We start from the raw sequence: 14,674 nt of genomic DNA, 5'->3' as shown, positions 1-14,674 counted from the left end.
CAAGAGATGGCTAAGCATCTAAGACACTTGTAACGCCACGGTGCGTTTGGATGTGGAATGTTCCTACACAAACTACGGTTCTTAAAAGTAAACCCAAATGAGTCATAGCCATGGGAATAACACGCCCGACTCCTTCCTACAACTCTTAGCACAAAAAGCATTTTCTTAAAAACGTCTCAACATAACAACATATGATTTTGTTTCACTGAAATATGACCGTTATTGAGGTAAATTGGTTGATGGCCGTGTCGGAGAGAAGGTTACGTTTTTCAGACAGCTATAGCATAACCTAAAGGTGTCTGAGGATGCGTGAAAATCTGTTCAGGCAGTGGTTTATTTTGATGTCCACATCCGAGACAGGGTTAGGTTCTCTGCGTCTTCTCTGACACCATGGTTTGTGGTGCATTTTCATTATAACGCAAAAAATATATACGACAGTATTTAAAAAGATATCAAAGTTGCCATGCGTTGTAAATGTGGGCATAAAACGCCCCCCCCCTTTCCAAAAACGCCCAGACCACAACCTTTTTTTTCCAATCTCATGGTATTTGATTTTTTGAAAACAGGGGGTTCACCTACACCTTAAAGCTCCTTCAAGGTAAATGAAATGGTAAATGGTTGATCCTATTTGTCAAAAATAAGTTTTACAGCTCATAGAAAGGAAAGTTAAAGTGTGGCTGCTTGCATAATAACACAGCTGCTACTCAATTCATTAAGCAGATAATAAAGCCCAGCTGTGCATAGTAGACTTCAGGTGACAATCAAGGACACATTTGGGATAACTGACATAAAGAGTGTGAGCTAAACCCACCCTGCACACCAAGTTTCCTAATAACCGTATTACAATCTTACCCTCGAACCAAAAGCTGACCAGCTGTTTCTGGGTAGAGTTTTAGCATTGAATTAATCGATGAATCATGTAATTCCTTTCTCTGGGGCTTTCAAATTGGTATCTGCATTCAAAAGTTGTAATGGTAGCTTTATATTCTAGGCTGGCATTAAGACAGGGTTTTATGCTGGGTTTTAAGATACATGTCCTCATCCGGAATAATGTATCCTCAAGATAATAGTGTTTGTAACATCGACATAACAAATAGAGATAAGAGGGTTTATAACATGCAGGGCTACAGACAAATAACTTTGTAGCTTATCGATAGGATCAAGTAGTATTGGCACGTTTCCAGATGCTTTTAGAGGTCTCTTATGGCATCGTTTACTCACCTTTAAATCGTAGACCTGTCCATCTATGTCATCCTTCTTACTGACGTTGGAGAAGGAGCGCAGGGCACCTGTGAGACGCGGGGGGGACATCACTGTCCACCGGGATCACTGATCTCTGACCAAAACAGACACAAGATAACCTGCTGTGAGACCTGACACATTGAGTCCGAATATCACCCACAGGTTAAACACAGATGAGTTTGAATATATCTGTGACAGGTCTGTTATCACAAATGTACTCGTGTCTGCTAGACACTTAATTCCGTCATTCAACAACAAGTCAATCGTTCGTCTCCGTACAGCAGCCAGTTGGCTAACATTAGCTACTGTCTGCCACGTCTCTAACTATCATTGTATTTCAGCGATGACAACATAACTGACTATTGCAAGGGAACGTGTACACAAGTGATCTCAAAGCGGGTAATAGATAATACCTTTTTTTAATTCACAGTTCTTTACTTTTCTATGTAAACTCTCGTGTTGTATAAGAATCACTGTGAACGGTGGTGTAGATGCGGATGTCAACAGAAGCAGAGATGTTAGGAATTGTGGGTATCGAAGTTTTATTCGACATAGCCTACAATGGGTCTTACTGTTAAAGGACTACATTATCCACATGCACTGTGGTTGTGGCAGTTTTTACGCTGATATATGTATAGGCTAAAATTACGTGAACGATTACAAAATGATTGAGTAAGCATTTTTAATATTTGAGTAGTTGATGTAAACATGTAATTGACTGCAAGCATTATTTTTAATATTTAGATATGTTTGTATTTATTTTGCCACTCACAAATTAACTCTTCAATAGTGCTACCCTACCTTACAATAACTAGGAAGAGACCATAGATATGTATATCTATGGGAAGAGACAAACTTTACAAGACATGTTAACGTACGAGTTAAAGTTAGGCAAATTTATTTTCTATGCACTTTTGTCGTTTTTGTTAAAACTGCGTTCAAATTTATTGATAGCACCAATCAATAAATCAAATTCTCTGACAAAAAATTTAAAAAAATCATCTGGTATCTTTGGCGGTCGCAAACTGCCTATAAACCCGTCCAATAATTTATTTCGGCCCAAATTATATGAGTGGATGACCCACATGTCTGTCTACCTATGGCACTGCACAATTATGAATCCTACTATAGCAAAGGAATGACCAGCCCTACTCAGGCCATTGTTAGGTCAGTGGCCTGTACTACGAACGTCGATTAGTGGGTTAGCGAGGTGTGTTGCGCTCAAAGCCTGGGTTAGCTGGGACACGAAAGTCGATCTATTTTAGCGTAGCTGTATCACCATGGTGACTTATGCTCTCAACCAAACCTGGTCGGGAGCAGGTTTTCAGCTAAATCTATCCGTTTAGATTGGCGTTCGCAGCTTCCTAGTCCCTCCTTTGATAATGGCGTCACCATTACTGGGTGTTCCCGTGGACCTCGGAGCCTATCGTACAGGGGTCTCTCCGATAAAGGCTCTTTCGGGACCGATCCCTTGCCGTTGCACATTAACTATATTTATTTCTTTATGGCATGGGGAAAAATGTAAGACATTTATAAAGTTAGAAATATGTGTCTATTTATTTGTTTATTTATAGACTTGATCGCTGTCCTACACAATTAAATTGCCAAGCTTTTGTCAGAGGCAAGACCCAAAGGACTTCCACACATTTGATTTCAGATTCGCTGCACTTAAAATCGTTTCACCGTTTTCGCACATATGGCTGTTATTCGCACACTCACAACTCCGGTTGTTCCCTGCTCGCGAGACGCAGGGGGCGTGCAGAGGCGCCCCCTGTGTGACTGTACAGGGGGGGAGGCGCCCCCCCCCCCCCCCCCCCCCCCCCCATACAGTCAAATGATACAATTATACCCCTATACAGTCAGATACAGATATTGTATCGAAAAAAAAAATTAAATTAAATTAAAATAAAGATCAAAACCCTGTCAACGACTACTAATGACGTACTGTAACTGGGTCTTGAAGGGTTGTTGTCCCATTTCGTAGGGGTAGGGTTGAGGGGTAGGGTTGAGGGGTAGGGTTAAGGGGTAGGGGTAAGGGTTAGGGGTAGGGTTAAGGTTGAGATTTTTGTAGAGCAATCAATCCGGCAGTAGGAGTAGGGATGGGTAGCCATCGCCATATTAGGATTTGTAATTTTTATACCCTACTTGCACTTGTTGCCCATGACTGGAGTCTTAAACAAGATAAGGCAACGTTTATACTGAGCAAGCTATTTTTTTGGGGAGTGGCTTTGGAGGGAGGACAGGATTTTCATTTGTTTGGATTCCTCTGGCTGGTTTCTCCGAATTATGTACCCTAGATTTAAGAGTGAATACTTCAGCATGACTAGGATTGTCCACAGATAAATAATATCTATCAGATATCCATAGCATCACCATTCCTGGAAGAAACCTTGTGAATGCTGTGGGATGAATCGTCTCTGTGCTCATCTACTTTACCTGTGGAAAGAATGTTGCCTCATGTCTTATTCCTCTTCATTTCATCTTGCCAGGGTGCCTCATGGTGGGAAGTTATGCATGAGAGTCCCCCCATCCCAAACAGCCCTCCATCAGACCTCTGTGTGCTGTAAGCATGAGTGATACCCACTGGAATTCAACCGTGCAGTTTGTGCTAGACAGGCTATGCCGCAAAACACAGTGGTGAGTAGCGGCAAATGATTCATTTTTCTCACGCACAATACATCAGGCGTATTATATTTGCATGCATGTGTATCCGATTGTGCACACACGCACAAAAACAAACACGCAAATGCAACCCTTGACCATGCTAAAGGGCAAATAATGTAGAAAACAATGAATCAGTTTGAGTTTTATTCATCTGAATTTCAGTTGTCATCCTGTATATTGTTTTACCCAACAGGAACCTTGTTCCAAGTGAATAGCCCGCAGTTGACATTACCATGGGCAAAGGCAACTGCAAACATTTTTATGATTCATATGTTATTGAAGTTTTTCAGTTTTTATGACATACAAACATATAAAGATAACCATATAAAGATGACCATATAACCTTGTTATATGGTCTTCTATTCATCCGATATGATTTGACCATTAAATTTCCGTAATTGTTATGTATTTATTCCATCAACTCTCACAGGCAGGAAAACCTGCCTGTAACCACACTCTCGTTTAAAAGCATTTTGTTTTCCCAGCTATTGTTTGACCAAAATTAGAGTTGGTTTTAATGTATATTGCAATGCAGCGCAAGGAAGCCCCCAGGAGACATTGTGTGTGTCTGAGTGTTTGTGTGTGTGTGTGCGTGTGTGTGTGTGTGTGTGCGCGCATGTGTGTGTTAAATTAAGTTCTCAAAAGCGGGGTTTATGGGAATATAATGAGAACTTTCTGTAAAATCCTTGGTTTAAATCCATGATATCTATCCCAGCAAAAAAAGAATAAATGCTATTCCTGCTATCGTCTGGGCATACTGGGCCATTTGTTTATGTCAGTGCTCTGCCGAACACCCTGCTAATGTGGTTGTGGAATTCCTCGTACCTGCTTCTCCCCCAGTGCTGGTAACCTAGCCTAATTATTCACATGGTGAAGTGCGCTCCACGGTGAAGACCTTATCCCACTGCACAGCCACGATACACAGATACATCCTAATAACTCACTTCCCTGGAAGCTGCATGCAATCTGCCATGGGCATCCAGCAGCTATCAGAAAAAAGAATGTGCATGTATGCATATTCATGTGTGTGTGCGTGTGTATATGTGATTTTTTTTTGTGTGTTTGTGTGTGTCTATTTGTATGCAAGCATAATTATGCATCACAAGATTCTCTTACACCACAGTGATTTAAATGGACTTGGTTATCGACTGGGCTATGGATTGTCGATGGCTTTATGAATTTACCATGAATTATTCACATTTTTGTTCTTTCTTTTTGGTGGGGGAACCAAATTATATGTGGCTCTACTTGATTTGATATAGAGATTGTAAAGATAGCAAAACTAACCAGTTAAGCCCGAATGAAACATAATAATCATAATTCAGACTTCTGTGCAGAAGTAAAATTCAGAAAAATATACAATTATGGCATTTAATCAAAAGAAGGATTAAATGAGCAGTTTGCTAAAATAGAGTGTGAATTACTTGTCTGTTCACATTGTCTGTTATCAAGCAAGGCTATATGAGTATAAGCCTGCAGTGTGTCTGTGTGTGTATGCCTGTGTGTGGTTTGCTGCTGCGTGCCTGTGTGTGTGTCTGTGTCTGTGTGTGTGTGTGAAAGTTTGTGTCTGACAGCGTGTGTGTGAGTGCCTGTGCCTGTGCCTACTTTTGTGCATTTGTGTGGCCTGCTTGTATATGCGTGCTTGTATGTGTGTGTGTCCGTGCCTGTGTGCATTTGTGAGTGCCAATATATGTGTGTGTGTGTGTGTGTTTGTTTGTGCGTGTGTGTGTGTGTGCATATGTCAGTGCGCGTCTTGTGAATCTGTAGCTTCAGTGTGTGTGTGTCAGGAGAGGGAGGTTACCTCTCCCGAAACGCAAACTCTGTACGAGGCTCTGTTCACACAGGACAGTCTGCAGTATTTCACCAGTCCCTGATCCCAGACACCACCTTCAATCAATAGTCTGTGTTGGCCACCGAGGGGAAGAGGAAATGGAGGAGGAAGCCTTGGCACTAACTGATTATTCCACGGTGGGTGCCCCTCCGGTGGCCCGGGGGGGCCGTTAGCCTACTGCTACTCTCTTGATTATCAGATGGGAGTCATTTGACATAGTGCTACTTCACGACTGAGCTGGGTCTGTTCCACTGGCTGTACGTTCAAGGTCTGCATTACAAGGCGTTCGGACAAGGTATAAATCAAAGCAACTTTACAGGGTCTCTCCGCGACAAGCAAAGTTGTTGAGTCAATACACTCCTCGAAAGTTTGTTTGGAGACCCACAACATTAATGCATGATATCTATTACATTATTTCGATTCAAAGCAGTCCGTTTTTATGTTTCGCTTTTGACTTTCTGTCGATGTGTCAATATCTCTGTATATACCCACTGATCATTCTAAAGCAGTGCTCAACACTCAAGTGCCTCTGGCAATAAATCCTACTGAGAGAACAGTTTGGTACTGCACAATGTTCAAGTTGACTGAGATCTGAGATTCATGATTCGAATTGCCAGGCAGTTGGAACGCAGCGCTGGGAAACTCCATTCATCAACAACCACAATAGCTTTCTTAAAGCACGTTGCGGATAAGAAACACCGGATGAGTGGGGACTAGTAACACTACGGAGTGTCGGCAAAAGGACTATTGTGCTCTGCTTCTTATGCAAGGCTTTATAGGGCTCTGGCCATTTGAATGTCTGCCCAATGGAAATTATTGTGTGAGCTAAAGAATACAGGCCAAAAGTCACAAGTACCAATTTTAATACAAACCTCTAATTTATATTGCGGCTCATATCAATCTATCTGATAATATACATGATATAAAATATGTAGCAAAAATCTATACCAATTAATGAAACATTTTACCTTTTACCTATTGTGTAAGTATTGGTATTATATTAAAAGATCATCAACATTCCCTGTAGCGCTACAATCTGTGGGCTTGTGAATGTACTGCTATATGACAGCAAAATATTTTTACCATCTTTTATTCGTCGTTAGATGAGAAATGCGACCTGCGACTTATGATAGGGAAAAACAGGTTGTGCTCTCAATGCTCAAATGATGGTTATAAAACAGTAACCTACCTCCAATGACTATAAAAACGTTGCTCAGAATAAAAATAAAAAGATGTGCATTTATTTGTTATTTAACATTCCCTTGTGTACGCGCTCAATTAATTATTAAGTTATATAGCTATTGACTTCAGCAAGTTTATTTTTTGTTCCTTACGTAAACCAACCATTTACCAAGCAGTGTATGAATTTTCCTTTTCTTTACATTAATAGGGTTTCATGTGTAGAAAGTGCCATGGATCTCTTGTCATAGTAAGCCTCCATCAGTATAAATAAAATACCACTGCCAATTAGGTAGACGACGAACAATTCTCCCTGCAGCCACCACCATGAAGCCAGGCAGTTCCCAACAAAGTGCAATGAGCAATTCTTGCAGAATCCCACTTCTCCATATTCTAAAAGTCAATATAATTCAAATTAATTGACTTAAATCATCACATTTTACGCAAGTGGAGATATGCACTGAATAAAAGTGTGTGTGCATGTGTGTGCTCGCATGTGTATGTGTGTGTGTGTGCCTAATAAATACTTGCTTTAGTGGTAAAAGCTAAGGACTATGCACTTGAACAAGTAATGGGGTTTCAAAATATAGTCAAGTTGCTTGACTCCTGTCAGTCGCTGTCCATTAAGGTGGATGGGATGAGGTGCACTTCAGTGTCCTTAATGCACATGAAAAGTGTTTTAACATTTAAATTTAAAACCGTAACCGTTCTCAAGATTCAAAAAAGTGACTTTCAGTTAACCCCCCCCCCAATGTTAGTGTTTTAATTACTCATTCCAAGTATCAAATAACTTAGCGAGTGGAGAATTTAGCATTTACTTGCTTGTCCATGCCTTTAACTGCAGGTAGATGATTGGTCCTGTTGGCAGAAGGTGTGAATTAGATATTTTAACTAAAATCACTTTTAAACACTCTCGGTCACAGACCACACTTGGCAAACATCAGAAAGTTAAAAAACAGTTTCTCAAATGATCTGGTATAAACACAAAACGTTGGAAGCACTTAACCTCTGTCAATCCACATTTCAATATGAAGTCTCTATTTGTGCGAGACACTGGGAAAAATATATTTTTCAAAATTAATTTCCTTCAACTTTAATTTGATTTAATTGTTGTTTAGTGCCAAGCACTTTCGTGTGAATGCTAATGTTGTCGCTTGTTTTTTTGGGAAGGTGCTGTATCTAGTTAGATTTCTTGTTTGGGCTTCATGTTGTTAGAGACACAACAACACCAAATCAACGAATAATAAAAAATATATATTGCTAGGATGCCTGTCTTGTGGCGTAGCGGTACGGTGCTTAAGATATCTGTGGAAATTAAAGATTACAGTTATTTCTAGAATTACATTAAGGTCATGATTGCCATAATCACAAGAGCATCATGGCGGGACTCCCGCTGTGCCTCCCTTGCAGGGATTCATTCCATACCATCAGCTATTCAAACGCCAGAGCAGCTTTAAATTGGCCTTGTGACACAATCCTGATCTCACATCCTGTTTCTCTCTTTGGGTCATTTTGGCCTCGTTCTTGTTGAAAGCCTTTTTCCCCCAAAATAAATGTTATGACCAATCAGCGCGCAGATGATTTTTAGTTTGTGACTAAGAAGAAAATAGTAAGAGTAACAAGTAACAATGTTAAAAGATGGACAGAGATCTGTACTGAAGGTGCAGATTTCTGTCCAACCAGATTCCGCAAGTGCTCGAGAGTCATCCTGATTGGATGGAGTTTTTTTAACAACGTTAGGCTGCTGCTATATTTAGGAATTAACTGCTGCCCAGCCAATGGCGGATTGCTAATCATTGCAAAACGCAAAATTGAACCCTTATATATATATATGTATATATATATACTTAACTATAAATAAAATAGATAAGAAAATTTAAAATATGCTGAGAAATGGCAAACGGGTTAATGAAGGGAACTTTGGAGTAATGAGGGAAATAGTGCTGAGCTTTTGCCTTTGATGTTGGTAGGTGACAAAAAACCATGGATTAGATTAGATTAGGGTGGTGCAGGTTACATGTACCATGTGTCATCCAGTCTGTTAGATGTACCTTATGTCAGACGGATCGCAACATGCATACCATTCTTACCCTCACCTTCATTCTTTTTTTTTCTCTCCCATTCTCCCTCCTCCTTCTCAGGCCTTCAGGTACCCCCCCTCCCCTCCTCCGCCACCATTATGTAGGCTTGAATTAAACATGGCTTCATATAATGTGAAAGGCGATTGCAGTGGGCGGATCGATAGGCTTTTAATACCTTTCCCCGCAGCCCTCTCATCCTCGTTTTCTGCAATGTCTCTTCTGCCAGCTAAGTATGCTCTGGCTCTCATCTCCGTGTCCTCCAAGATGTCCCTCAGCCGCACATGGTTTAGTCCCACTTTGTATGATTTAGCATTCTCTGCCCTAATCTATCCCTCCCCTCTCCTCTTTTTTCAATTGTTCCTTGACCTCATCTCCACGCTGTCCAAAGCATGTTGGTGTCATTTAGTTGTCTTCTCGCTCCCTTTCTCCCATGTGTATAGTCCTTGTCGGGTTAGGGCTCGAACATCACAGCGTCAGAGTGCAATGGCCGCCGCCATTTTGGAAGCATTTGAGCATTTGAATGTCAGTTATTATGTCTGTAATAATGATTGTATTTTACAGTACTTCAACTCTCTTGACTCCTCTAAATATGGCAGAGTATCTGCAACAGATAATGATGCATTCTGATGCACAAACCATATATGAAAAACACCACTTTGTGCCGTAAGGTTTTAAAATGAGACCCCCCTAGTCTTAAAGACAGACGGGTCTCTGCTTGGTAATTCAGCCTGCTGCTTGGCCGCTTGCTTCCAAAGATACCAGCTGTGTACCATGTGTCTTGACTCAAACATTGCAGGCCTCTCTGGAGCCATACCTGACTCACTCACTTCCACTAACCAAACAGCCCCCAGCCTTTCTTTTTTATATCAAAGTTGGAATAAATAAACATCATATTCTCTGTGTACATTGGGAAATTGTAGGAAGCAGATGTGTTTTAGATTCCCAGTGCAGCGGAAGCTAATATCTTTCAGTTTACAATACTTAAAGAGAAAAGGGTCCCCAACAATCCCTTCTCCTTTAATGAAGATCTTTGGTTGCTGTTATTCTCTGACATTTGATAAAGGTTGGGAAAAAAATGTAATGCAGCCTTGGGAGGGTTGGGGCAGGCACGGTGGCAGCAGGTATAACTTCGTGAAGCAGAAGTGTTACAGAAATAGTCATAGTATCTCCAGGTCTATTCAGGAATTACCAAACGCTCCACTGTCTTATGGAACATTTTGGATCATAGCTGCTCACGAGCTGGAACCCATCGGTGTCCTTGGTGAATCAAACTCTGGTCGAGTGTATCCTGACACATTTATCACAATTTAATCTAGATCACGTCAGAGCGTCTGTGCAATTATTCTGACCTCACCACCCCTTCATCCCACCTCACGCTTTATTGGCTCGCCGACCAAATAGAGAGAGAAATATTCTGGAGGCTCTAATCTGAAGAGGCACTGCACTTAGTATTTCTAATTAGGGCTGGGGTCAACTAATTATAGATCAGTTGGAAATCTTTGATTCTTCCCAAATGAGGCGAGGTAATAAGTGAAGCTCCCCCGCACATTTTTATTATTCTTTCCCCTTCTATTGTGCTGTCTGTTTTTTATGGTAACCTTTCCCCACCTCTTCACCATTATTTTCCCATCTCTCTCTCTCTCTCTCTCTCTCTCTCTCTCTCTCTCTCTCTCTCTCTCTCTCTCTCTCTCTCTCTCACTCTCTCTCCCCCTCCCAGTCTCATCCATCTTTTCATTTGGCTTTCTTGCTATTGTCGAGAGACAGGAACAAAGGCTGGGCCGCGTGCCTGATCTGGCCTGGTATTTAGGAGACTGACGTCAGATGCATGGCTGTGGCCCCTCTCCCTCATTAAGAGAGAGCTGCTTCTGGGTTGAAACCCCCCTCGCTGGAGTGTGCAGCAGTAATTGTTAATCAGAGAGGGACAGACAAGAAGCCACTCACTCTACCAGCCCCCCAGACCTCTGTGTGCTCCTGGAAGCCACAAGCCTTCTCCCAGTGGGAACAGGATCATAAGGGGTTTTCACAAGCATGGTTATAAGATTGTCAAAGTATAGCTACACCTGTCACTTTGTGACAATGCTAAAGAGCTAACGATTGTATATTGTTGCACCCACACACAGACTGGACAATGTTCTAAAAGGAAATATATGTTTTGTATGCCTCCTAAATTGTAAATTGTGATCTAATTGAGTGAGAGAAACTCACTAACTCATTAACTAACTCCTCTCCTGACCATTATAATCTTTCTCATAGTATAGTATTTTATAATTTCTCACTGTATATATATGTATTATAATGTATCTTGATTATTTTTATTGCTTTGTTTCTTCCATTCTTTTCATGCCAATAAAGCCCTTTGAATCAGAGAGAGAGAGTGAGAGAGAGAGAGTGAGAGAGGGAGAGGGAGAGGGAGAGAGAGAGAGAGAGAGAGAGAGAGCATTGTCGATTATTTTTTAAATTCCGGATTCCAGCCCAGTACTGAATCTGCTGCTGTTGGCCCGCGTGGTCCTGATGATTGGTTCGGAATTAGAGTGCTGTTGAAGCAAAATGACACGAAACAATCCCCCCAAAGACTTTTGTCTGCAATCATCTTCAAAAGTATATTCCTGGAACCTGCCATTGTCTGTGATTATTCTGGGTAATGGGCCCAGGGTGAGAGGAGGTCAGGGACCAAAAGGGCTGTAGCATTCTGTTTTCTTTTCGCTCCCCTCTCAAGTGATTTCTGGACGAAGATGATGTGCAACTGTTTGCATCAAGATGATCTTGGTAACAGGTGGAAGAGGCAGAGACTTTTTGTGTGTGTGTGTGTGTGTGTGTGTGTGTGTGTGTGTGTGTGTGTATATTTTGTGTATGAGAGAGAAAGAGAGACAGAGTAGCAGAGAATAGGTGAGGGGGAGAGAGGGTATTTGAGAATATATTATTTTAAACTTGGTAGCCTTTTGTAACAGGAAGGACTATCATCAAGTTTGCAAAAGAGTTTCCGATTAAAAAATGTAAAAAAGCATACTACAACAACAACGGCATAGTGTGATTGTTTTTGCTTTTCTACTACACGGCCTGATTATATAATTGATGCTCTGTTGATGATGGCAAATAAAAACTCGGAAGGAACATGATTGTAATTTTACAGTTTAGAATAAGATTTCGGGACGGTCACAAAGTACAGACGGGGAGGGTGGCAGGGTCTGGGCAGCACAAAATATGAACCTCATATATAAGTAAATCTTGTTTCATTTTGTTTTCCCTAAAGTTATTACTCATTTTGCATATTGAATATTGTTTCCGTGGGTGGATTGGTAAGTTTCCTCATTTCAGTATCCTTGTCCCCAGCTATTTATTGAGGTGGATTTCGTGGTAGAAATTTTTGAAGAAAGAATCAAGAAGAATTTACTTGAATCGGTCGATGCTGAACTTAATGTTGTTCCTTCAGCCGTCTACAACTTTTTTAGATTCATTGTGAAACCAAATTATTCTATTGTAGTCCACGGCAGTGAGGTTTTTAAAAGCAATTATGAGAGCACTTGGACTGAATGGCGGAACAATTCAGTATGCAATGGAATACATTAAAATGACCCCTTTTTAGTTTGACACTTCATAGTTTTTTACATGTCACACTCTGCCTTTGAGTTCAGCAATGACACGGTTGAGCAAGAGGTGGGCTGAGAATACACGAAACAAGAGCACTTCATTGTGGCGATACACATTTTTGTTCAAATATACTTACTACTGTGTTCCAAAGCCATTGGCTTGTAATAATTCAGCCAAAAACTAAAACTGCGTGGAAAAGATTGTCCGGCAGAGAGACATGAGTAGTGGGTGAGTGATGCTCAGGTCCAATGAGTACCATGGCATACAAGACAGTGTTCTGACCGACATGCATTGCAGGTGCATTGCTGCATGGGACAGAGTTTTACCTGGAGGATAAAGAAGTGTTGTGCTTTACATTGTCCTTCATTAGCCTGGATAGCAGAGAGTCTGTTTGGTCTTTGATGTAATTTGGCATTCTCAGACAAAGACACACACACACATACACATCACACACCTACACACACACACACACACACACACACACACACACACACATGGGCCCACACACACATGGATGCCCAGCCGACGGGATGAGGTTCTGTTGTTTTGGATGAGGAGTGGTGGTGGGTGGGGGGTGGTGTGTGAGATCACAGAGATGTCATTGACTATTTATTTTTGCCCTCCACAATACAACTTCTCATGATACTCCACGGGGGGGGGGGGGGGGAATCAAAGATCCCTTTCATTTCAGCAGCAGCACTCAGCGGCGGTGGATCAGAGACCCCAAGCCCGCCCCCCCCAGCCGCACACTTTGCACGCTGGTACCGAGACGTGCTCGTCGAACACTTCACACATCTTCAGACTCTCAAGTTGTTTTCATTCGCTCGGGTCGCCTGCTGCCGGTGATGACGACGGGGACGACACCACGGTGATGATATCTGCATGACATAGTGTTGGGAAAACACTCGGGGTTGCCAGAGAATGCTCTAATTGTGTCGTGCAAAGGCTCCCAATAATTAAGGCGGACAGTCAACCCAGGCTCTGGGCCCTTACAGCTTGGTTAACACACGCACACGCGCGCGCACACGCACAAACACACACACACACACACACACACACACACACACACACACACACACACACACACACACACACACACACACACACACACTGTGCATGCGTATATATTATTCACCAACTTCGTTTTTGATTGTTTTTTTTATTTCGTGATTCAATAAAAAAAATCCAGTGGTGATAAACCGAAAGAGGAAAACCATCAGCGGTTGTGTGAGTTCGGGGCGGTAGTTCCCTGCGTCCGCGGGTCCACCTCGCCCCCTGTTGCTTTAAGCAGTGCGTGCTATCGTCCAACAGGAGGCGTGTCTCCCCCACGGCCGGAATGGAAGGCGAGGAAACGCGAGCGAACCGACTCGGCTCCTCTCTAGGAACAAATTAAATACTTTGTTCTGCTCTTGTTACTCTTGGCTGCGTTTTTTTTTCCCGCTCCCCGTATATTTAAGGTAAGGCTTTCTTTAAATGTCTTCGGTTTTTTTTTTCCCGCCTTCCTCCTTTCTGCCTCCATCCCCTTTGCGTTGACACTATGTGATCCCAGCATGGGCGTTGTTGTCTTTAAACAGGTGATCGAGGGGAGATGACCCGCGTCTCTCTCGGTCTCCGAGAGAGACGCGTGCTTTCTCCCTGGGTTTTGGTTAAAGTTTATCGGCGCTTTTTTTCCCTTTCTTTCTTGTCGTAATGGCGCTCTGCTCCTCAAACGCTCGCACAGATCGCCTCACGTAGGTGACGGCTTGGTAGTTAGTAAAGCGTGCGGGAGATGTGACCTCGTATGTCTCAGCTCGACCTCTATCCGAGACGCTTGTCACCTTGGCGACTTCTCCTTCTTCCCTGGGGTTGATCTCTTTCCTTCAGATGTGGCGGGAATGCAAATACTTAAATGTAAATCTTAGCTTGTCAATGCGCTGGCGTTTTTAATGATCTCCTTCCTTTATTTGAACGATCCGTTGATAATGTGTAATCGGACTGGGAAGTGTACGGCGACAGAAGGCAATGCGCATGTGAATGATGCAGCTGAAGAGCGCCTTACCCACACGAAACCGCCTTTAAATCAACTTTATGATTCCAACATCGCAGCGGT

General features: G+C 42.1%; 1 protein-coding gene across 1 annotated transcript in view; it reads right to left on the bottom strand.

Moving 5' to 3' along the window:
- Positions 1-1,747, bottom strand: part of ascc3 (activating signal cointegrator 1 complex subunit 3) — a 100,114-nt gene extending 98,367 nt beyond the window's left edge. The window contains exons 1-2 of the mRNA XM_079744833.1: positions 1,656-1,747; positions 1,222-1,336 (exon numbers count right to left, since the gene is read on the bottom strand). Of these exons, the coding sequence (XP_079600959.1) occupies positions 1,222-1,311 (90 nt within the window). The 5' untranslated portion in view covers positions 1,312-1,336; positions 1,656-1,747. The remainder of the gene's footprint in view (positions 1-1,221; positions 1,337-1,655) is intronic.
- Positions 1,748-14,674: the final 12,927 nt, after the last annotated feature.

This window comes from Pollachius pollachius, assembly GCF_949987615.1.
Source record: "Pollachius pollachius genome assembly, chromosome: 1".
In the NCBI taxonomy this organism is placed as follows: Eukaryota; Metazoa; Chordata; class Actinopteri; order Gadiformes; family Gadidae; genus Pollachius; species Pollachius pollachius.
The sequence above is the reverse complement of the archived record's forward strand: the minus strand, read 5'-3'. Positions and strand labels throughout refer to the sequence as shown.